Source organism: Corvus cornix, chromosome Z (genome assembly GCF_000738735.6).
Source record: "Corvus cornix cornix isolate S_Up_H32 chromosome Z, ASM73873v5, whole genome shotgun sequence".
Lineage (NCBI taxonomy): Eukaryota > Metazoa > Chordata > Aves > Passeriformes > Corvidae > Corvus > Corvus cornix.
The window spans coordinates 56,605,660-56,628,768 of NC_046357.1; the positions used below are offsets into that span (position 1 = coordinate 56,605,660).

Below are 23,109 nucleotides of genomic sequence, written 5' to 3' on the forward strand. Positions count from 1 at the left end.
ATTTGTATGTTTTTAAGACTTTTCAATATACAAGAAGAAAATCTTTCCTCTGCATACAAACCTCATATAACTCTTTTTTTTTAGTAGTAGAATATCAGGCATCACAGTTTCACACATAAAGAATCTCATAAAAACGAAACAGGTATTTTCAAGCCCCTCACCTTGCCCCAGCTGCCAAAATCTAAATGCAAGAATGGTAACTATGCATGCACAGATACAGACGGATATACAACCTGTAGGTTCATATTTTATAGCTGTGAGCATAGGTCAAACTACTGAAGGCATAAAGATGTTATTATCCCAGTATGGTAGTGACTGCTTAGTCCTAACTAAGAATATGCCAACTGCTGGAGATTTTTCGAGGTAAAATAAATAGATGCCTGCTACCTCCAATTAATTGTATTTTCTTGATGTTTACATCAACCTCAGACTTTATTCAGAGCTGGATGCAGACCTCAATGCTCCAAAGGCAACTCTAAGACTTTTTAACAGAACACTCCTTACTTAAAAAGTCACTATAAGGATTAACCCCTACAACATCTTCCCTCTCCCAAAATAAAAAGAAGTCAAAGCAGTAGCAAGGAAGTGTCATTCTGGTAATTTAAATCCCTAAAACACCTGTTTAGTGTGCTGTGTTGAACTGTGATGCAATGACTTTACAAAAACACATTAATTCCTACAGCCACTGCAAGAATAAGATGGATCTAGGTCCTACTAACCCAATTTTCTTCAACCAATTTGGCAGTTTTATAGCTTAGGCTCCCTGTCTTTACCGTTAAACTCTGTTGCCTAGAAGAACATTGAGGACCAAACGAACATTAAGGCATGAAATTTAGTTTGATGAGCCCAGGGACTCACTTCTCATCTAGCCAAAGGCCCAAACACCTTTTTTCTGACCACCCTAACTCCAACTGTCTCTATGAACAAAGGGAAAAAGGCAAGAAAAAACTTTTGACTCTTGAAGCAGTGTGAACTGGAAACAGAAATACTGATTTTTTTATCAAAAATTCATAGTTACTGTAGATTTTCACTAAAAGGGTGCAGTTAGCATTGTCTGAAGGTATTTTGTGTTTAGGTTTAAAATATAAAGATATTTGGATTTATTTTTAGTTTTACTACACCTTGAATCAATCGACTTGGTAAAGTCCTGAGATACTTGGTAAAATATTTCTGTCTCCAGTCATTCCTTTTATTCACTAACTTGATCCAGTTCACCACATTCCCCACAATAAACCCCCCCATGTTTTGTCTAGCAAACCATTTTAAGGTTGTATTTCTAGGAAGGTAGCTTGTTCACACAAGAAGAGTCAATTTTGAATGTGCTTCTGGATTTTATAATGATTGCTAGTACATACAAGTATTTATTTTACCAGAGATTTTATTCGATGCTTTAGGGCAGCAGGCAAGTGTTTAAAACATAGTTCAGAACTGATCTTCAGCCCACTATAATTTGACTCATATAAAACTTTCACACATGCCTTTTATGACAATGTAATTAAACATGTTTTTCTTCAGAACCTCTGCCACTGAACCCAAGTCTCTCTGTTGAAGCAATTACACACAGTGCAGAGCCTTCCTTTCTGGATACTATGGAAACTTATGCCTCATTCATAACTCATTACTCGACATCTGTTCCTCTGACATATGAAATATCCCTGTGGACTTTCCCTGGTGCTCCCCACTGGAGCTTCCAAAGAGTTAGAAAACATTCATTAATTTACACTCCTGTGATAATGAGGGGTATTATCTCCCAGTTTCTGCTTTCATTCTTTAGCAGCAAAGATGTCAAGATGGAAAACATCTATTAAATTTGCATACATGGTCAGGTATTTTGAGATCAGTGTATAAGGGTGGGTTTTTAAAATTCTTCTAGTTCGAGAGAAGAATTTGACATCTGAAGCATTTCATAATTCCATAGACACTGACTTCATGATACAGTGCCAGGGATGGATTTCTGTACCCCAGTCCAATTGGTGCAGACTGGCTTTCATCCTTGTACATCTGCCCTAACTTCTGCTGGCATCCATGTGGTGTGTCTGCGGCCACAAGACATGATTATTATTTTTTCCGTCCTTTCAGTACTGAAGAACCAAAGTGATTAAGATGTTATATGGAAAGCAGAAGTTGTATGTGTATGCTAGCAAATGGAAGTGTTTGAGAGATGATACAGAGCCAGAAGACTCTACTAGCCAGAAGAAGCCAACTTCAGCATGGCACACACTTACATCATTTGACTGGAAACTTCAGGCAAACTACGCTGCAGACAGGTTTGCTAGAGAGAGAACTGGTTTGCTTGCTCCAGAAAGACTGAGGGAGTTAACCAGTACAAACACAGTGTGAACATGCTGAAGCAGGACCTGAGAGCAAAGCCTAGAGGGAGCCATGCGGATGCATCACAGGATCAGAATGTAGTCCCCATCCATGACGCATGCCTCTGTTCTAGTGTCAGACTTTCAGTTTGTACACAGAAAACGCTCCAAACCCTGCACACGCAACCTTCCCACTCAAACCTTGTGCTATAGTTATTTCATCACTGAAAGTGTTTGATATCAGTGATTTTAGTAGCATTACAGAAGAACTTCACAGCAGATATGCCTCACATCTGTTGGGTGAGGGTCACAAAACAAAATCAGGACCCAGATCACGCCCTCAGATGCATGTAAGTAGCCTCTACAGAAACACAAAATGACTGTATTAATAGAATTATTTTATGAACTTTTGAAGAGTTTAATCCACTTTCACTTGTATTAAAAGCTGCTCCCATTGGCATAAAATTGGGAAAGGAACACGTATTTCCCTGGATCCAGTTGAACTACTTTTTTTTTTTTTTACTGTTGTCCAAAATTTTCAAAGATGAACTTTGATACTAATCATAAAAGTACCATAATTCAAAATTCTCTGACAGACCTCATTGCAAGCACCTTATTTTCCATAATAATTAAATGAGGGCTTATTTCATGCCACTTTTCCAAAACCACACCAAAGGTAATGGCATGGTTTTGGTGGTACAAGCGCAATAGGTCAGGGAGCTGAAACATTTAAGAGACAGAATAAAATGTCAAGTCTTAGCAAGGTGTAGATATTGTTTTCCCACAGAGCCTCATCACTGTTCAGGCCTGCCATTCATCTACAACTGGTTACACAAGAGGTATCAGGCACATATATATAGCAGTCAACAAGGCATGAAAAGGCAGAGGTCACCTTCTGTTTGTTCTTCTGATTTTCAGAAGAGGGATTTCGGCAGTGAACTCTTAAAAAAAAAGTATTTACATGTTCAGTTTAAGTTAGTGAGGTTGGGTGACCATGGTGGTAGGCTGATGATTAGACTTGATGATTCTATGATTCTAGCTGTCCCTCACAACAACTTCAGTTAATTATGATACATTCATACATGCTATCGCTAGCTGCTACCAACACCCAATGAGCATAAACAAATGAGACAGTAAAGTAGGGAAGGAGGTGTAATACTCCTGAAAAGTGAAGAAGAACTTACCTCATGAAGGAGGGCAACCAACATTTGCTGGAAATTGCGGCCCCTGCTGGCCAGAAATCGATTAATAGGCTTGCCATCCCTGCCCATGTGGACTGGGAGGTCGAAACACAGCAACATGCCAGCTTGAAAGAGGGAGGGAAGGGGAACAGAAAGGTCAATGCCAACACTCACTCAGAGTCAAGGGAGAACCCAAAGCAAAGTAAGGCTAACTTAATAAAGCCAACAATTCAAAAGAATATGCAAGCACATTTAAGTGGCATAAAACATCATTTCTTAAGTTGATTCAACTTCAGATTCACAGGTATCTTTGGGTCAAAACATACATACTTGTGTACTTGAAGAAAGTGACAGCCTACCTGCAAGGCCTGGTGTCATGCCTGGTTGCTTGTTCCTCTCATACATTTTCAGCAAGAAATTTGGAACACCTGCCACTGTCTTCCCCTGGTCCAAGCGTGTGGTCCCTCCTCTCAAGGCAGAATGATACACAGCACGGGGCATGTTGGTCATCTCCTGTTTCACAAGTGATGTTGCAAACTCTTCAAAAGCTTGACAAAGTGCAGTGCAATGAAGGGAGAAGAAAGGGAATGTGAGAGTCTGATGACTGAGAGACAAAACTAACCCTGGAAAACCCAGAATGACACCAGTACTTCTTTCCCACTTCGTAGAGGAGCAGCAGTCTAAATCTGATGTTGTAGCATGGGAAGGAAGGAAGGACATCTCTATCTGGAGATTCCCATCTGAAGTGGGAAACAGCATTACTGAAAATCATGGAAACTTGCTAAAAAAAAGAAACGTGAGGAAGTTCCAGTATAAAGCTACTTTATTCAAAACTGACATGAGTATATTTAAAGTTGGAAAGACATATAGCCTTCCTTAAGTATTCCATGAGCTGTTGATTGCCTTCTTTGACAGCTACAAAAGTAACAGTAACAGCAGCACATGCTGACAGAAGGACACAGAGTACCAGTCTCAATCACATTTTTGTAGCATGTCAGGAAGGGCACCTGCATCCTGTGACTTTTTTCCTCCACCTGTAATGCCAATATCCTTCAAATTCCTTCAAATGAAACCCACAGAATGCAGTCAGCAATTTTCACTGCAGTGATATAGGCAGAAACTCTAAGTCTTTGTCTTCAACCCTCAACACTTCTGTTTTGTTGGAAGAGTAGGTATTGATGTGAAAACACTCTCCACCTACCTGCTCTACACTTTTTATAAAAGCTTTTTTGTTTAGGGTGGCTACAACAATAGGGAAGAAATCTGCTGAACGAGGGAGCTATTTCTCTGCTGGAAACCATTCACAATGACAGAGACCCCTTATCCCGGCTGTCATATTTCTGCATTTGCTGGTTATGCCAAAAGACAGAAATATAAGCCATTCGGAAGCAATTCTTCAGGCAGGGGACAAGCTAAGGCTCTAGACTGACAAGTATAATTCAAACTACGAAATCTGGATAAATTTAGCGAAACAACTAGATGTGCAGCAAACACTACAAATACGGTATTTCAGTGCTTGAAATCAATTTGAGGGTAAACAAAGAACTAGCATCACATGAACAATATTTTTATTATTATTATCATTGTTGTTACTATTGTTATTATCATTATCATCATCTTCTTTGCAGTAAGGATACTACCACTATTACTAACAGCAACAACAACAATGATATCAAGCTTATAGTTCTTTTTATGAATTATTTTTCACTCTCTGAATTACCAGGTCTGAGAAAAGTCTCAGGCATCCATAATGAAACACCATTAAAATAAAAAAATAAGGCTGGCATACCCTTTCTGATATCCTGGGAATCTAATACTTACAAACAATATGAAAACTGACGTGACAAATCAATTTTAAAGGAGTTTGAACAAAATACTACCTAAAGTTCCACCTTCCAACGTTTCATGTAAGTAGTTACACATTATTAATCCCAGTAACATGTACCACCAGAATTCCAGCAAATGAGATGACACAGATTCAGCTCCTATAGAACAGAGACTCTGGCTTTTGGCCTGTCTTGAACATTGCCTCATTAATACAGTTTCATACTCTTTTGGTGAAGCAATTAACTCTGAACAACCACTCCAGCCAGTCACTAAAGCTTTTGCTCAAGTGTTCTGGACTCTGCATTAACTAATAATGTCAGAAGACACCTCTGAGGGAGAAACTTCTGTGAATGCTTGGATTCAAGTATGTTTTCATACCAGTCTGTGGTTGCTGCATCTCTGAATTCAGTCTGTTCACTTTTAATTCCATTTTGGTTTCTCATCTTCCTAGAAGGTTGGCTATCTCAGCATTCATTACACAGATTGGGTTTTCTGTCAAAATACATCACTCTCTTTCATTGAACTAAATTACGTCATTCTCCCTTACAAAGCTTCCAGGATTTAGTAATTAAGACTCTCTAGGTTAGGCTGCACTTACTCCAGATGCCAATGCATGCAGAGTTTGACAAACGGATTTTTTTAGAAGCCCCCACCAGGGGAAGATACTACAAAACACTACCTACTATCTCACGGCAATGTTTACAGGCTGCAATCACACATCAAGATCCCATGTATTCTACAAAGAATGAAATAACAATGTCTATGTCCTGGCACAGTATCTCAAATCTTGTAACTGTAAGTTAAACAGCATTTCTGCAAGTAATCAAGTGAAAGGCAAAAATCTCAAATACTGAAGGTAAATCAACTGCAGAGGTTTCAGAACAAGTGTATCAACCAGAGATTATCTGTTGAAGCATACTTCAGTATCAATATGCATCACTACAATTACACATTAAGCATAGCACTGATACCTTAATTAAGCAGACTTTGTGTACAGCATTGTTTTCATACCATTAATACTCTGTTTACAAAACAATAAATACTGAATTTATTTTACTTCAATCTGTCCTGGGCTAAAATACAGAGTTGTCTTTAGAAACATCTGTTCAGTCCTCCCTACTGAAGTCACACTGTGATGAAACAGTGAGTACTTGAAATAAATAATAACAAACTGGCTTTCCCTTTAGGACAGGCAAAGAATTTTTAATTATCAACATTTTTTCCCACCATCATGACCTATGTCCCACCATCTTCCTAGAAACAGGCTGTGGGCTTTATTTTCCTCTGAACTTTTACTTTACATTTTTTCCCATAATTTGTTAAGGAAAAAATCACAGGCTGCACTTTAACGTGACACTCCATTATAAAACAGACACATATCTGTACAGTCACTGTGATTACATATTTGCAAAGTAACCTCAAATACTGGATATATTATACCTCCTAAAACAGCAGCTGGTGTTAGAGACAACAGCTTGATATATGAAGAACCTGGAACAAATAGATTTGCTTCCTGATCCTCTTCATCTTCATTCATGTCTATCTCTTCCAGTGAGTCAACTTCTGGTCGTGCCTGGAAGATTTTAAAAAAATTAAATGTCAGCATAAAAATTCCAAATCCTCATTACCAGTCATGATTCCAAGTGTCAAAAATACCAACAAAATATGAAAAGTTCTCCATTTCATTATTTTCACTCCGTTTCATAAACTTGAAGCTGAATGAATAAAAGCTTTTCTTCTACCTGACTGAAAGGCAACACTGGTTCATAAAAATCACAGTAAAATTAATCCTGACATTTACAGCTGAACTAATATTCATAAAACTTTACTTTCATCCTGATTCTTCTTCAGTTTAACAATGTCTTATACTGGCAGTTTAATATAAATAGAACATTTTTCCTACACATTACTTTTACATATTAGTTCTTGGAATTTGAAAAACTGCAACATATTTACATTGCTTTCAATTAAAACGTATTTACTCATTTTCTGTAAAGTACTGCACCAGTTACAATATGACTGTAAAGTAACTGCACCACTAATACACAACTATGCACTACTGTGAAAGATTTAGTCTTGCAGCAGAGTTTATACATTTCCCTTATTCTATCTTGTGGTCTTCTATGTAAAACACATTTTTCATTTGTCAGGTTTACGCTGAACTCTTTTCACTGATTCATATAAAGTATGCTTTTTAATTTTAAAGTTGCATATTCCAGCCTTTTCATAACAGCCAGTTACAACACACAAATGAAGCCTATCTTACAATAAAGAGGTAAATAAAACCTTTACTATAAAGCCGTAAGATTCATTATGCCATAAAGTACCAATGGACTACTGAGTACTGCCTAGTGTCTCATACAATGTAAAAAAAAAAGTCACACAGATGACCTTATGTTCATCTCCTTGTACTCTTCCATTTCGTTAGAGTCAACTAATCAGAAGCTTCAGCTTTTAACAGCCCTCTGCATGCTTAAAAAGCTTTTTAGTAAGTACCTCAACTCCTTTTAACTGCCTTTATTGATAAAAAAGTAAAATGTTATGCTGTAAAATTCACAACAAAAACACAAGAAAACCTTTCAGCTTAACTCCAAAAATTGCCCCTACTTTTCAACCTGACTTGGCTGTCTTTTGGGAACAAAAGCACTATCCATGAGTGTGACTGCAATGGAAGAAACAGCCATCACAAGAGCTGCTTAGTGTCAAGACTCAATTGCAAGCACTAACAGAAGAGCATAAAATGCAAATCAGCTGCCCAAAAAAACACTGCTAATTTAATAACAACATAAGAAAAACTACCTTTTGACTGCTTAGCCCTAAGTTTCATTTGTGCCTTTCCCTGCTCATAAGACTTAGTTATGCCAATCACACATGACATCATCTCAGGTCACCAGCAGGACCTTGTATTCCTTCAGGAGGCTCCTGGTTTTCTGGCAGACAAGGCACAAGATGGTTATATCCTTTCAAGAGGATATAACCCATGTCAGATGGAAATGTCAGATGTGCTTACTATCAAACATATAACATGGCTACCTGTCCAGGAAGATGAAGAATTGTATGTTCTTCAGAGCCAAACGATGAGAGCGATTTATAGGCTGAAATGGCTACAAGGGCATCCTACAAAATTAACAGGAAAAAAAAGAAAATCACAAACACAGCATATAGTATTGCTACCTACTGGAAACTCCACATACAAAGAGCTTACCAAGTAACTACTGAATGCTGAAAAAGAGTTTAACAATATTTTCCTAAGGCACACTCTCAATTGCTTACTTTTTATACACACAATGCAAAGGAGCAAGACCAATTATCTAGGCTTGATACCAAGCACTCTGAGGGTACTTTAGGTAGAAATATCCAAGCTATGAGAATAATGTTGATAACATATTGATGTTTTAGCTGTTGCTAAGAAGTGCTTACTCTAAATCAAAGACTTTTCAGCTTCCTGTGCCAGTAAGCAGGTGCACAACATGCTCAGAGGGAGCACAGCCAAGACAGATGACCTCAACTGACCAAAGGGATATTCCACATCATAGAACTTTATGCCTAGTATATAAACCCAGGGAAGTTGGCCAGACGGTACCCATTACTGCTCAGGGATGGACTGGGCATCTCTCAGTGGGTGGTGAGCAATTGTATTGTGCATCACTTGTTTATAATTGAGTTTTATTCCTCTTTGTCGTTTTGTTATATCCCTTTTCATTACAATTATTATTGTTATTATTATTACACAGTCACTTTATTTCATTTATTAACCTGTTCTTGTCTCAACCCATGCGGTTTACCTTTTTCCAGTACTCCTCCCCATCCCACCACAAGGACGGCTGCATGGTACTTAGTTGTCACCTGGGGTTAACCATGGGGCTAAAATAGACCGACAGAAGTCTTAGTCTTAAACTAAAATACACTACTTCCACCAGCCCCATGGTGATGATAGTCCAACATTCCCACTGCATTACAATGCTCCACAAATGAATTGAGTTAGCTGTGATAGCAGCATCTTTGTCAAGAATGCTTCACCATGTCAAGGCTGAAATCTTCCAGAGGAAGTTAAACTAGTTTCACAGAATCACAGAATATGCTCAGTTGGAATACGTTGAGATCCACAAAGATCATCAAGTCCCATTTCTGGCCCTGCACAGGACAACCCCAAGAGTCACACCATGTGCCTGAGAGCATTGTCCAAATGCTTCTTGAACTCTGTCAGGCTGGTGCTGTGACCACTGCCCTGGGGAGCCTGTTCCAGTGCCCAATCACCCTCTGGGGGAAGAACCATTTCCTAATATCCATCCTAAACCTCCCCTGACCACAGCTTCAGGCCATTCCCTCACTGGTCACCACAGAGAAGAGATCAGTGCCTGCCCCTCCTCTTTCCCTTGTCATGACGCTGCAGACTGAGATGAGGTCTGTCCTCAGTCTCCTCTTCTCCAGGCTGAACAGAACAAGTGACCTCAGCTGCCCCTCAAGGCCCTTCACCATCTTTGTGACCGTTCTTTGGATGTTCTCAAGCAGTTTAAAATCTTTCTCATATTGTGGTGCCCAAAACTGCCCCCAGGACTTGAGGTGAGGTCATACTAGTGCAGAGTTTGTTTCGTAATTCTCCTTGGAAATGGCAGAAGTTACTTCAGTTACCACGTTTCATGTGTAGTACATTGCCTCAGAAACAGTGTTAAGCAACAAGAACAAAACCCTATTAGAAAATGAGATTACTGACACTGTCTTGACAGAAAAGTACAAAACTTAATATCCCTTACTGACATCAGAAATCAACATTTTCAATTGTATCACTTACCTTGTTCTGTGTATTGCTCCAAAGAAAGCTGATAACTTGAGCTTTGAATTTCTACAAAAGCAAAGGAAATACGCATTTATGCTTTCTTTGACCAAATAAGCAGCTGAAATAGAGGCAGTTACCTGAAACAACTTATTGCCACATCAACATACATTGAGTTAGGAAAGTGGAATGGGTGCAGCTTTGAACTCCATCCACATGTCCTCGCATTCTGTGAGAGTGATACCATGGATTAGCCTCGCACTAGAATTTCCCACCTATCTCCCAGGATTCACTAATGCAAGTGAAAATTGTGAAACTATAAACGTGCATTTGACTAATCTGAACTAGGTAGTGGGTGCAATTTTATCAAAATTAAGCAGGCGCTTGTAGAAGTTATATACAAATGTATACTAAAAGAAAGACTCACCTTACTCCATAAGTACCTACCTCAAATTCATTTGTATTCACTGTTAATGAGGGAACCAGGGAAAACAATTCATTCAGTGCTTTTAAAATGAGGGGTCTTGTATCACAACTCAGCTTTGGTGACAGAGCATTCCATGTAGAACGGATACAAACAACCTGGAAGCAAAGTGGGAAGCATCCTTACTAACAGCTATCCCAACTTCACTTAAACAATGTTTCTTTCCAGTGCTTGTCCTTGCTCTTCCTTCTTGAGAACAGGAATTAATATATGGTTCATAAACAGTAAAAAAGAAAGCATGTTGAAAATTCACTAGTATATCAACTGACATAACGCAGTAATACTGCACAGTACTTCACCAGGGAAAGCAACTACCAGTAGGAATAAATAGCACACTGTTAGCAATACACAAAGCTGTACATCTCTCTTCATACCACATCAGTGCTCTACTTAACTTCGTCAAATTAGCTAAAAAGCAAGCTGTCTCAGGGAATTCAACAGGATGAAAGCAGAGGAAGTCACCAAGGAATCTATTTTTGCTGGTAACCCTCCAAAACAAAACGCCTTTAATACTTAATCAAAGCCAAAAAAATTTGCAGAACAAATGCAAAACACAAAAGTTCAGGAATCCAGAAACCGCTGGAAACTGTCAAACTACAATAAATACTGAACACTAATACCTAATACTGAACACATTTACACTGTAACTAGAGCACAACAGGATGCATAACTGGTCTTCCAGGATACATAATTTCCCTCCTGGAAACAACAGTTTCCAGGTAACCAGAGAAACAATTCTCTTGGTAACCAGCCATGTATTTTCCTGAAAACTTAAGTAATTCCAGTGCAGTATTTCATCAAACCTTAATGTTGCTACCTGTGGAGAACTTAATACTTCAGAATTTTGCCACCATATCTAAAATAATTCTGTCTATAATAATCTGTTGTTACCATTTGTCTTTCAGATTTCAGGCTCCACTTCAAAAAAAAGGAGTACAAAATAGGAAAAAATACAAACCAAATAAACAACAAAAAACCCCAACAAACAAAACCAAAAACCCCAAGAAACTACAACTCTATTCACCCTACTCCACCCTCCCCACAGAACCACAACACAAAGAAAAACCCCAAACCCCAAACCATGTATGCTTAGAACCAAAGTCTAGACGAAAATTTAAAAATAGCAATGGCAAAGGGAAGTATAATTTTCAGCCTTCTAAAGGGAAAAACTGCAAATCAGGACTTTGAATAATCTGAGAAAATTCCAGGAAAAGGTCTTTCAGGCATAAAAAATTACAACAAAGAAACAGAAAATGAAGACATTGAGAAACACAAATTCATCTACATAATGAAATCAAATAAAGGCATGTTTATGAAGATATTCCCCAAAGGCATTAAGAAAGGTAGTTTTAGTATTATTCTGCACTGAAAAAACAGAATATTTGGTAACACTGAATGCAGGTAATTGCCAAATTAAGCAGTCACTTCAGTGAGTGTAAAACACATATCAGGGTGCAGTTTAAAAATCCAAAGATGTATTTCAAGTTGAATCCATTTCAGGAATAGCAAACCCATGAGTGTGTTTCTATGGTAACAACCACTGATGGCTAGAAAGACCTCATCTGATAACATTCCAAGGGAAAATGATACCTCTCTTTCCATTCTTTCAAAACAGACCATTTGCAAGAATAAGAAAAAAGGTCTTCCAGCATTCAGAAAGGTAGACATATCTATTAGCACTGGAAGTTCCTCCTCAGCTATCTAGAAATAGTAAATTTGTAATGAGTTAGCTGTCTGGAAAACACAACATGTATTAATATGTAGAGAAAAGAAGTTGTGCATTTGTGGAATTGGATACTGTAATTTACGAAGACTAAAAAATCATTAGCTAGCCAAGCATGTTTAATTTCATTCTTTCCTATAGTAACACACATATTCTCCAACTTCAGCTAAGAGGTGAAAAAAGGCCTTAAAAATGGCCAGCATTCTAACAGAAGTTTCAGATTTAGCTTAGGACTACAGAATTCCTTTTCAAAAGGTATTTCCTCGACTTGCAACATAACAGCTGTCCTACAAAAAACTCCTACCAAATGACATACTGTAAACCGGAACAGGGGGATGGGAACAGTGGGGAAACTGGTACTTTACACACTATAAATCCCACAGTAAACAAAAAAAGGTTATAAAAGCAGTAATAACCTTGACATGATGTCTTCCTGGAGGAATGGGCAACTGTGATAAATATCTTATGATGAAGTTTATCTGCTAGTCATGAATCCTCAAGGAAAAGCTCTGTGATTCCATAGACACTGTTAAGCTTGACAAAGCTGTCCTCTGAAAATGCAAAATATTCTAGAAAACTAGCAAGATAAGAGAATTTTACAAAACTGGTATGCCAATTACTGTCTGAAAAAAAAGGATCGGTGCTATTCAGAAAACGTGTTTACAGATCTAGACATGCTAGTGTCATACTTTGGTAAAAGTTCTTAAGTCTGTTTTCATTTTTTGTTGTGTGGGTTTTTTTCATTCTGGTTTGTTCCAATTAATATATCATTGTCATCTGGAGACATTAACAACCACACAGCACTTTTGGTACAATGCTTTTTAGTTTACATTTATGTTTTCTTGTTATTTTTAAAATTTATTTTAAAATAGCAAGCTTGCCACTGCACAAAACACTGACTTCCAGATGGGAAAAATTAAAAGCTAAATTATACAGATGATGAGGAGAGACAAAGCACTTCAGCTTCAGGTGACCTACTGCCCTAAAAGGGTGAGAAATCTTAGGAGAAAAACAGAGAACAACAACATTTAAACGGAAAGGGGATCTAAAAACTGTACTTAGCAATTTTATTCTTGACTGTTTCTTGGCTTGCATACTCTACTTGATACATGAAATCAATTAGATGCCAGAAGAGCCTCATATGAAGTACACTAGCTTCTGTTGACATCACTGGAGAAAAAACAAATTACATGCCGAGAAACAGGAAATGTGATCTGGCAAGAACTGCATGGGTTTTTTCCATTTTTGATGTGCAAGTCACTGTGCATTATTCATTAAAGATGTTTTGTTATACCTACCAAACAAGAAGTTGGGGCGGGGAGGAGGAGGAGGGAGCTAGCCCTTCTTGCAAGTCCTGCAAAAGCTAAGCTTGTACTATTAACACCATTCATGTAGGATGCACTTCGAGCAAAGTCACTACCTTTATACAAAATAATTACTGCAGCCAGCAGAATGGATAACTATTCTTACACAAGAGTGAACCAAAAAAAAGAAATCAATGTTACAGCACATTTTGTTACCACATTACTTTTACAAAGGAGCCTTTCTGAGACTCTCAGAACTGAACCCTGACAAAGCCATAGGTGTATAGGGTTCCATCATCAACTGAGTGAACACTATACGTATGAAAACATAATTTATTATTCTGGTTCAGAAGTTGACTGAAAGTGACGTGCTCTCTAAAATCTTACATCTAAGCAGCTGCACACAGAAAAGCTCGGAGACTATATCCCTTTCCCTTAAGTCACTGACAGAGACAGAAAACACCAAAACAAAACCAATCTCTATGATTATGTCCTTCCTGCACTGCAAACTAGAGTCTAAATAATAAATAAGAGACAGACTAAATAACTTAACCCAAATGGTCACCCAGCTTGCCAAACCACAAGAAAACTCCCTGTTAAAGTTTCAGAACAGCTAGGCGGTAGATTTGGTCTCCCACAACATTACACTGTAGTTGGGGAAATCAGGCGAGTTGAATTTGGACAGGAAAAATTGGTAATGTTCACGAAGTCTGTCTGTCCATCTTCCTTTCCTCCTTCCTTATATCCTTCCTTCCTTCCATCCTGAGTAGTCTTAGCTTTCCAGTCCTCAACAGTGGTACAGTATACATCTGTTTTCAAATGAGGCTATTAGAGTAGGATGTGACATTTATCATATACCTAACGCCTGCTTCTTTGCAAGACAAAGTCTAAATATAATCCAGCCTGGGAAAAAATTGATTCAATACCAACGCCAGCATTCAAGAATCTATGCGACCTTAAGAAGAGCCAAATTCCACATCAAAGGCAAACAAAAAATTACCCTGAATAAATTGTTTCTTAGCAGCCATTGTCTGAAGATTTTTAATTATACTGAATACTGGTATCTATGAATGATTCACTGTACTGTTCATGAACTGCTAAGTGATTTCAAATACCGTGGCAATGGGTGGCCCTACTGCAGTAAACACTGCAGTGAAAGTGTATTAGTGGAAAACCTTCTCAGCAGAGAATGGGTAATCAAATATTCCTGCAGGATATAATCAGTCCACTACTCTGATGGCCTGTACAGTACAGCTTGTCAGTAGTAGATTCACAGCATGACTGTGCCTGTATCACAACTCCTGCAATGTCACTGGCTGGGATGTGGATACAAAGAGCCTTGTCCCCTAACTCAGAGATACCATAGCATCGCAGTACTATTTGGGTTCAAAGGGACCTCAGGGTATTTCCAGCCCAGACTCCTGCTCAGAGCACGGTTACAATGAGATCAGATCCAGTTGCTCAGGGTTGTATCCAAAAGGAAGGAGAAAATCTCCAGGGGAGGACACAGCACAGTCTCTACGGGCAGCTTGTCCCAAAGCTTACTTGTCCTCTTCATCAGTAAGCAATACATGCATTATGGTAAAAGAGAATCCTCCCAGCTGTTAGTGATTTCACTCCCTATCTGGTACACTCTATGAATGAGACCCAGCAGGGCAGGCCAGCAAGAAGACACAAAAATTAGATTATTTAAGTGCTTTTCAGCCAATCAGAATTATGCACCAAACAGTCTTTCTTTTCAAATCTCAAGGCAAGATGCATGGAAGGATGTCTTTGCAGCAAATTGCAAAGCTGATTTAAAATTTCAGCCCATGCACTGAAGGGCTGATCGCCTGTAGCAGAAGGTCACAGTACAACTTCCCAGGAACTATGAACTTATGTTGGAAGAGAGGAATTAAATTTGTCAGAAGAAAAAGAAATTCTGCAGCAATTCAGTGTACTCTTAAAAAAAAGCCAACTGGGAAAAAAGTTCATGAACCACAAGCAAAACTCAAAACACAAGGACGAGCCAATTTAATCTTACCTCAGCCTCACAAAGTGCCCGGAGACCCTGTAATACTATGGCAGCGGGTGAAGCTTGATCAGGTTTTGTGCATTCATTTAATACCTGGGAAATTGCAGCCAACATGTCTGCTCCATGCTGGTATGGTCTAAAGGAAAAAACCATGAAGACAGAAGGCAATATTCACACATACACACAAGCTATAATTTATACACAAAAATTTATTAAGTACTGCTTCTGTTTAAGTGACAAGTAAAACTGCCTAGAACTGGGAGTTCACACAAAAAAAATACAAGGTGGATATGACAGAGAGCTCTAAAGGCTGAGTGACACAGGGAATTAAATCAGCAGGCATCAAGTTCCAAATAAGAGATCATGGAGTGGTTAAGTTATAGATGGTTTTATCTAAGCATGTTGTGTACACCAAAAGATGACAAAATTCAAGAAGGGACTGAGAATGGAAGTCCAAATGTGCTATTAGAGACACTATTTTACGCTTCTTTGTTGCAGTCTCCTGCAAGTAATTACTACTGTGTATTGGTGGAGATTCTGGCACCAAAGGTTTTCTGTCCCTCTTATATCAGATAGCTACATTTTTCCGTGTTTTTTTTCTGCTGCAATGCCCTTTGTCTTTCCCTCAGTGACTGCATGGGCTGCTTTAGCTTTCCAGTCTTTAACTATCCATTCAGTTTTATTGTGTTGTGGTGGGCAAGGTGTTCAACAGTTCCTCATACTATCTCTCTAAGACATTCTGGTAAAAGGTATCTGGTAGGTGACTTACATGCATGGTAAATTGTGACTTATCTATTTGCTCACACTTTCTTCCAAATAATTTCTAAATGCATGAAGAGTGTGCATACACCTGAACTCCAACTATGCCATTTACCTGGCAAAAAGAGCATTACAGGTGCATTGTGATTTCTCTCTTGCTTTTTACTTTTAAAAAATTTCTTGAAAATTACTGTTTGGCATAATGGAAAAAGGTTGAAGAGGTAAAGGAAAAGGTCTTTTCTTTAGGACCTTGGTTTTTTAGTTGATGCTTAAAAGATATATGAATCTTCTCAGCTGTTAGTAACTGACCTTCAAGAAGAAAAGTGAAAACTGGAACCCAAGGTAAGTGACAAATAGAAAAGGTTATATTGTGCACATAAAACCAGGAAGTAAATACCAATGCATTTAAAATTACTCTTTACAGGAACTGTAAATTATTATCAAGTACTGATATTCATGGATTGTTAGAGCTGAAAAGATTCAATGTGTCATCCAGTTAGACTTGCACAACCACTGTATTACATCTGAATAAAGACCAAAAATGTGCATGTGACAAAATACGGTTTTCAGAAAAAACATTATATCGTTCTTTGAATAGATCAAAAGAGAGACCATTAGCTGTTTCTTCCATTTTTTCATCTCTCACTTTTTCTAATTTGGAAGTGTTATGCCTGAAGTTTCTATCCTGGATCAGTATAGGATGCATCTTTTGTTCCAGGATGAAGGCCATTTAATTTTAACAGCATTTATATGTATGTTCTATTAGTCATAATAGAAAACCCCAAACTTAGTAGCTGCTCAGGTTGGCAACAGCTGAGTCAGTGTCTCAACTAGAAAAATACTACTCAGAATTAATGTATCAGAATAAGTAAAAATAATGATGCAGCTTTTCTGAAAACAGCTGTTTTATATATATATAAAGATATATACAAAGATATAAGATGGCTAACACACTTACCTCAGCCTACATATATCTCTTATACAAGCAGCTTTAGCAATCAGCTTTTCCCATTGAGCATCTTTGTCAACAGACACAGAGGGCATATCAGACATCGCCAAGAACTTCTGCAGTTCCGGGTAAATTCGATCCTAGAAGAGATTTCATTTTAAAATGATCATCACACCTTCAAAAGTGTGACAGGATTTTCAGTTGGTAACACTTCTACAGGACTTCTAAATACCACTTTGATTTTTATTATTGCATACCATGTTTTGCCTTTTTTCATTATTAGACTCTAATGCTACATTGAAATCTAAGCAGCTTTTGCAGACCACATCTCTACTGCACCTTTAAAAAATGAGAAGCAAAGGATTGTCACATAACCTGTGCTGGTTTTGGCTGGGGTAGAGTTAATTCTCTTCACAGCGGCTGGTGTGGGCCTGTGTTTTGGATTTGTGCTGGACACAGGGTGGATAATACAGAGATGTTTTTGTAACTGCTGTGCAGGACTTACACACAGCCAAGGCCTTTTCTGCTTTTCATGCTTCATGCTGGGGAGGAGTTTGGGGGTGCTTGTGAAAATGGGAGGAGACACAGCCAGGACAGGTGAGCCAAACTGACCAAAGGGGCATTCTAGACCATATGACATCATGCACAGGATATAAAGTAGAGGAAAGAAGGAGGAAGGGGGAGATGTTTGGACTCATGATGTTTGTCTTCCCAAGCCACCACTACACGTGATCTTTCTCCTGGAGATGGCTGAACACCTGTCTGCGCATGGAAAGCAGTTGAATAATTCCTTGTTTTGTTTTGTTTATGTGCACAGCTTTTACTTTCCCTATTAAACAATCTATCTCAACCCACCAGTTTTCTCCCTTTTACCCTTCCAATTTTCTCCCCAGTCTCACTGGTGGTGGGGGTGTGAGTGAATGGCTGTGTGGTACTTGGTTGCTGGCTGGGGTTAAACCACAACACTAAGGTCTTGCTCTTACTGCACGTAAGGAAAAGCAGAAAGCTGTCCTTCAAACAAATGTATTTTCTAATCCCAGTTTGAGATCTCACTAAATGAAAAGTAAGTTTCATGAAAGACATACTACTGAAATTATTTCACTAGAACAAGATCAGAATAGGCACCATTAACACCATTTATGTTACAGTGCTGATAATGACATGCTAGTAGCAGTAATGCTCCGAAATTATTTTCTTCCTTCATTAGAGATAATGAAGTTTTTCAACTGGACTTATTACAGTGACACTACAAGGATATTCTAACCTGTCTTTCCCATAATGATGTCATCAGCCGTGAGGCAATTGCTCTGAGCTTTGGCGTGCTCCCCAGCATGTGTATGGCACGTAGAATCTGAGCTACACAAACCTGAAAGAAATTTTTAACCAAGTGTTGTTATTTTGTATGTCCAAGGACAAAGACTAATCTACAAATCACTGTTTTACAACCAAGTACAACCAGGAAATAACTGTCCAACTGGAATATCAGAAATAAACTGAAAGTCATTTTCCTAAAAACTTTAGCAAATAACAAGACCAAGAGCATCCTCTCATGACATATATAATGATCATACAGTGTAGACAGTAAAGCGTAATGTACATCACACCTTAAAACAAATATCATATTTCATCCAAAATACTACAAAGTAATGGAGTGTGGGAGACAGAGGAGTAGAAACTCCTGCAATTAAAGGAGGCTTTGATTTACAACCCTGGAAGAGACTAGGCCTGGCTTAATTGACAGAGATTTGTGAACTTTAAGCAAAAGGATTACAAACTTGTATTCCTATCATTATAAGTAAAATTGTACACTGGGTGTTTTGGTGAAGGGTTTTAAAATATAATAGTGTGATTTTATATAGTTTAAGTTAAGAATGTAGATGGTATAACAGAGACATCATGTGTACGTGACATGAGAAGTTATTGGTCAAGACATAGCTGCATTGCACTGAGAAGTGCCACAGGTCATTAATCTAAAACAAAGTGTCGTTTTAAGTATCTATTGGATTAGAAAATTATAAATTACGATGTAACCCTAAATCTTGGGACTAGTCGCCATTACTCAGAGGTGGTGTAAAATCTCACGCCTCGACTGATGCGTTTGTTACTTTAAACAATAAATTCGTGTAATTGCATAGTCCCATCCCCTAAAGTTGTTTTCCTCCGACACGTGAAAGTGCGGGAAACGGACAATGGAGAAGCTTAAAAATCAGTTAAGCATGTTATACATTGCTTAGTCTAAATAATTTTTATAAATACATGACCTTTTATTGATACAGTTTTCATTTTACTAAAAATTTTTCATTCTGACCTTATGTACTCCGAGTGTAGGCAATGTATACAATATATCCCTGTAAACTGCAGGCTCCAAAGGTCTTCCCAATTTAAATATCAGAACCGGGATCAGATTTGGGACCTGAAATAGAACAAATGTATGAAATAAATTGGAATTTGCAAAATTTCCCAACATGACACCTTACTAAACACAGTGAACTTGTCCCAACATATTAAAACTCATATCTTTTATGTATTTTTTTTGCCTGTATATATGACTAACCTGTCATATAATACAATATAATACAATATAATTTATTGCATTCTTTACCATATGGTACAAAATTTCCAGAGGGCTGCTGCTGAAGTGACAATAAAGGAAAGGAGACTTATTTATCTCCATTCCCTTTTTAATCAGATTTTCAGTATTTTCACACCTGCAGGTGCTAGAGTTTTTTCTTGTACACCTCCTTATCACTGTGTGATTAATCCTAAATTAAATCTACTCATGATGTCCTCATTTTATTCCCAGCTTGGTTTTATGACTACTTAAAACACAAACACACAGAGACACACAAATATATATGCTATTTATACATGATACATATATATACACATGTATATATGTACATATGTATATATATGTGTGTGCGTGAGTGGTTTATAGATAGTGGTTTAAAAAAAATGGAAAATTCTGCTACAGCATTTGTTTCAACATGCATTTTTACATGAGCAGATGATGACATTTTTCACTGTAAAATGATCTGTCTCAGTCCACAGGAAGAGTAATAATTAATAATTCAAGTACTCTTGGATTTTGTATACTTGGCTCTGTTCTGGTTCCAAATCACAGACCGAAAGAAAATACTGTTTGTTCTACAAGACATCACTGTCTTTACAGTTCAGCAATCTAAATTTGTGCTTCCACAAACTTAAACTAAGTTCTGAAATCTGCACTTACCACCTAATTAATTAACCATAAAGCATTATTTTTTTCAATTTTCCAAATAGCACTCGACATTCTCAAATAGCATAAATCCTTTTATAAACCAAAAAATTTCCAAATTTTTGGAGAATTGACTAGTCTTCCTCTTTCTCTATTTCTCAAGGTTGTTGTCTACCTTCTACAGAATCAATCATCGCCTATGACCTGCCTAGAAAGAGGACAGGCTTTATGTAAATATTTCAAAGCACAGTCAATAAATAGGGTAGTATCCATTTGATTAGCTTTTCACACCCAAACTTAAAGCAACTTCCCACCAGCAACCTCCCTCCCCTTTCTTTCAAACTTTTGGATTTAAGAAAAGCTGGACTGTTTTACAGCTTCTGTTGTGTCCTGATTTTGGCTAGGCTAGAACTAAGTTTCTTCACAGTACCTTGTTGGCAATGATTTGTCAACAAAACAGTGTTTTTGTCAACAAAACAGTGTTGAAAACACTGATGTTCCCAGCTGTCATGATATTCTTTAAAGTAGAAAAGGGCATGGGGGAAGTAAGTCATACCACTTCTCTAGCACATGGCAGAATTGATTAATGTAAATTCTGGTCCCAGTTAAAATTCAGCAACAAGATGTCTGCATTAATATTGAAACACAGGAAAGTGAAACCTGCACTTAAAACATGAGATTTAATTTGCTGCCCAACCTTTTCTTCCCGCTCCCTAACTGTAATGATTTGTTTAAGCTAATCTCTGCACAAGGCAGTTGTATTTCCCCATTTTACCCATGCCAAAGGCACAACAGCATTGCCCGAGAGAAAATTATGTACATTAGTATACAGGAAGAAAACTAAAACTAATTTCCTGATTAAAGAGAACCCAAAAGAAGACTTGAGTGCCAAAGGCTCAACATGGTCAAAGCAAGACCCTGCTTTGGTTAAATCAAGCCCTAGGTAACGGGGAGATTGCGCAGAAACCAAATAATACAGGTAGACAAAAAGTCCCCTTGAATATAGGAGACTTGATAGAGGAAAGCAGTTTTATTTCTGGGCACCTGTTTTACCTTGAGTGTCAAGAAAAAAATACATCACCTGATCTACTGTTACCTAAATCTTTGAATGATACAAGGTAAACTGCAGGGTGATGAGTAAGCAGTGGGCATTCGGTATCTTTGGGGTAGCAGTAATCATTAACACTAACACAGCGACCTGCATCACCATGTTAAGTTCCAGAATTCTCAAGGAGGTCCTCCAGTGGATCCTCCAGTGATCCACTGATACATAAGTTTTTCATACAACTGTTAACACATACGAGTAGGGAAAAAATGTCTTCTAAAAAAATTACCCAAAATGTTTTGTATGCAGCAGAATAATTGGAGGGCTCTCAGCTCAGCGGATAAGAGGATTTTGTCAATTCTTTAAACCCATATCCATCCCTGATAAATGCTGTGCTGGGCAAATAAGCTACAAAGGACAGCAGTAGAGATGACAGATATATCATTATAACGATCAGCATCCTTATCTAAGTTGCTTACTTCCTATCTCTTCCCATAGTACCCCTTCTGCTTCCCAGAGGCAGGTTCTTGGGCAACTCTGTTTCATCTTAAGGTAGTTCTCTAGTCAGTAGACTACTTCCTTCATTTTTCTCAGTTGTAGCTATACTGGACTACACATGAGCAGTGAGACCAATTGATATTCAAAATAAATGATATTCATAATCCTTAGTTATAAATAGCATTCAAACTCTTTAAAGTCAGTCTGCTTAAGCCCAGCCTTCATCAGCTGTGATGGGAAGCTCATTTCAAGTCCTCTGTCTACATTAATTATCTTGTTATGAAGTTTATTCTACAGTAAACATATATTAAATCAAAGTTCTACAACAACTTTTACACTAACATCTAGTAAACACATACTAAGTTTGATTTATGAAATTCTGAGGAAACATTTAAGCACGTGCTACTGTAAAGACAGTTATAAACTCCTTTAAAAGTATTATCCTTTACAGTCTGTTTGTTTTGAACTGTATATTTCAATTGTAAGATTAGGAAAAACTCCAAAATGTTCTGGTACAGCAAAGTTGCTCCTCTCTTCATCGCCCTCATATAATGAACAAACAGTGCTGGGATTAATTTCAATACTAAATTTATGCTACATCTTCATCAAGGGCGTAACAGCTCCACAAAGCTGATACGACAATTCACTAGTTCTCAGTAGGCAGGAAACAGCTTCAGAGTGGGACGCATGCTGCCTTTCAACACCGCCTTCTGCATTCCACGTGGTACCAGAGGATGCAGAAGTTAGGTCAAGTCTGTCATTAGGAATCTGAAGGAGGGTTTCAAGATCATGTTTTTTGATTTTAAAAATAATTTGCATCACAAAAATGATGCTAAGGTTCCCCAACAATTCTCACTTTCAAAATAAAACTAAACATGTGATACAAAATGATATTATTTAATAAATACACCTGAGAAGCATTCTCTGCCATTTGGTGGCCTGATTTCTTTTTTCTGAGCTACGGGACAGCTGTTCTTCTTCAAAACCACAAGCTAAGGGAGGACAGCAAGTTCCATTTCTGGGCT

The 23,109-nt window shown here is 37.9% G+C and overlaps 1 protein-coding gene across 3 annotated transcripts in view; it reads right to left on the reverse strand.

The window, feature by feature from the left end:
• FOCAD (focadhesin) overlaps nt 1-23,109 on the reverse strand; it is a 96,596-nt gene that overhangs the window by 33,071 nt on the left and 40,416 nt on the right. For all 3 annotated transcript variants that reach the window (XM_039566936.1, XM_039566935.1, XM_039566937.1), the window contains 10 exons: nt 19,633-19,737; nt 18,589-18,690; nt 17,334-17,464; nt 15,626-15,752; nt 10,539-10,673; nt 10,110-10,160; nt 8,351-8,434; nt 6,758-6,890; nt 3,850-4,038; nt 3,494-3,615 (listed from right to left, as the gene is read on the reverse strand). In XM_039566936.1, coding sequence (XP_039422870.1) covers nt 3,494-3,615; nt 3,850-4,038; nt 6,758-6,890; nt 8,351-8,434; nt 10,110-10,160; nt 10,539-10,673; nt 15,626-15,752; nt 17,334-17,464; nt 18,589-18,690; nt 19,633-19,737 — 1,179 coding nt within the window. The remainder of the gene's footprint in view (nt 1-3,493; nt 3,616-3,849; nt 4,039-6,757; nt 6,891-8,350; nt 8,435-10,109; nt 10,161-10,538; nt 10,674-15,625; nt 15,753-17,333; nt 17,465-18,588; nt 18,691-19,632; nt 19,738-23,109) is intronic.